Here is a 1,243-nt window from a genome sequence, read left to right on the forward strand (position 1 = left end):
TCCATAGACTGGGGCCCCGGGGGAATGCGGTCTTGCTGCCCCACCAGACTGGGCCCCCAGGCCTCCCCTCCTCCGCTTCGGGTGACCCCACAGGGGTCAGCAGAGGACGCGGGCGTGACATTTGCCAGGTTGCTGGCCGCTGTGCGGATGTCCACCCACAGGCACAAGTCTCGCAGGACACAGACGCAGAACCTTTTATTGCACAGCGCACGGGTGTCCGGCGCGGGGCTGGCGTGGAGGGCGGCCCGGGCGCGGCGGGACAGGTCAGCGGCTCGGCCAGAGGAGCGTGAAGGCACGGCGGCTGCAGCGGAAGTCCGGCTCTGGCTGCTCCGGCTTGGGCTCCACGGAGACGAGGCGCCGGGCGCCGCGCTGACTCAGGGGGATGCAGTCCGAGACGCGGACCTCCAGGACCCTTCCCTGCCTGAAGCGGGGGCGGGAGGCAGGTCAGGGGGCGGGGCGGGGCCGGGGGGGGAGGGAGGTCAGGGGCGGGGCGGGGCGTCGGGGGCGGGGCAGAAGGACGGTCAGGGGGCAGGGCGAGGCGGGGCCGGTGAGGCAGGGAGGGCGGGCGGTCAGGGACAGCCGGGGCCCTCTGCCCCGACTCACCCCTGGCAGTACGCGGCCAGCACGCCCACCAGCTCCCCAACGCGGTTGTCCAGCGGCGGCCGGGAGCGGTGCAGACACACCACCAGGTCGTCCTGGCCCCGCGCGTGCAGCACCACCAGCTGGTCCCGCCCGCTGGTCACACTCAGCCCGGTCACCTGCGCGGCCGGGGCGGGCTCAGGGGAGCGGCAGGCCCTCCTCCCCGCCCCCAAGATCCCCGGGCCGCGGCCCGCCCCCGACAGCCTCCCGGAGCCCCCAGCCCGCCCCCTCCGGGTCCCCTTTCCCCCTCTCTAGCTCCTCCCGCAAAAGGGAGGGTGGGCCGCTACGCCGCTTGAGAGAACTTGCTCCAGGACGGGACGGAATGTTCTCTATCGACGCCTCTAATCCGGCGCCACCCTCCCCTGTGGCTCTCGAGTTCCCCTTGCGTGTGCTGGTGCGGCCGGGGCGCTGAGCCGTCTGGTTTCCCTCCATTACATCTAAGCGGCCCCCCGGCGTGGCCGGCGCACCAGATGGGCCCCCCACTCGGTTACAGGGACCCCAGGACGAGAGCGCTGCGCACTGCAACCAGTCCCGCGGTCGGGCCGGACACCCCCAGGCCGCCATGTATGGGGGTAAGAGGGGCCCGTGGCTCGGCCCCCTGCCG

At 73.5% G+C, this 1,243-nt stretch overlaps 1 protein-coding gene across 2 annotated transcripts in view; it reads right to left on the bottom strand.

Moving 5' to 3' along the window:
* Positions 1-206: 206 nt before the first annotated feature.
* MYO1G (myosin IG) overlaps positions 207-1,243 on the bottom strand; it is a 13,614-nt gene continuing 12,577 nt past the window's right edge. For both annotated transcript variants that reach the window (XM_021703680.1, XM_044919958.1), the window contains exons 21-22: positions 604-758; positions 207-421 (exon numbers count right to left, since the gene is read on the bottom strand). In XM_021703680.1, the coding sequence (XP_021559355.1) occupies positions 265-421; positions 604-758 (312 nt within the window). In that variant the 3' untranslated portion in view covers positions 207-264. The remainder of the gene's footprint in view (positions 422-603; positions 759-1,243) is intronic.

The sequence above is a fragment of the Neomonachus schauinslandi genome, chromosome 12 (assembly GCF_002201575.2).
Source record: "Neomonachus schauinslandi chromosome 12, ASM220157v2, whole genome shotgun sequence".
Taxonomy (NCBI): Eukaryota; Metazoa; Chordata; class Mammalia; order Carnivora; family Phocidae; genus Neomonachus; species Neomonachus schauinslandi.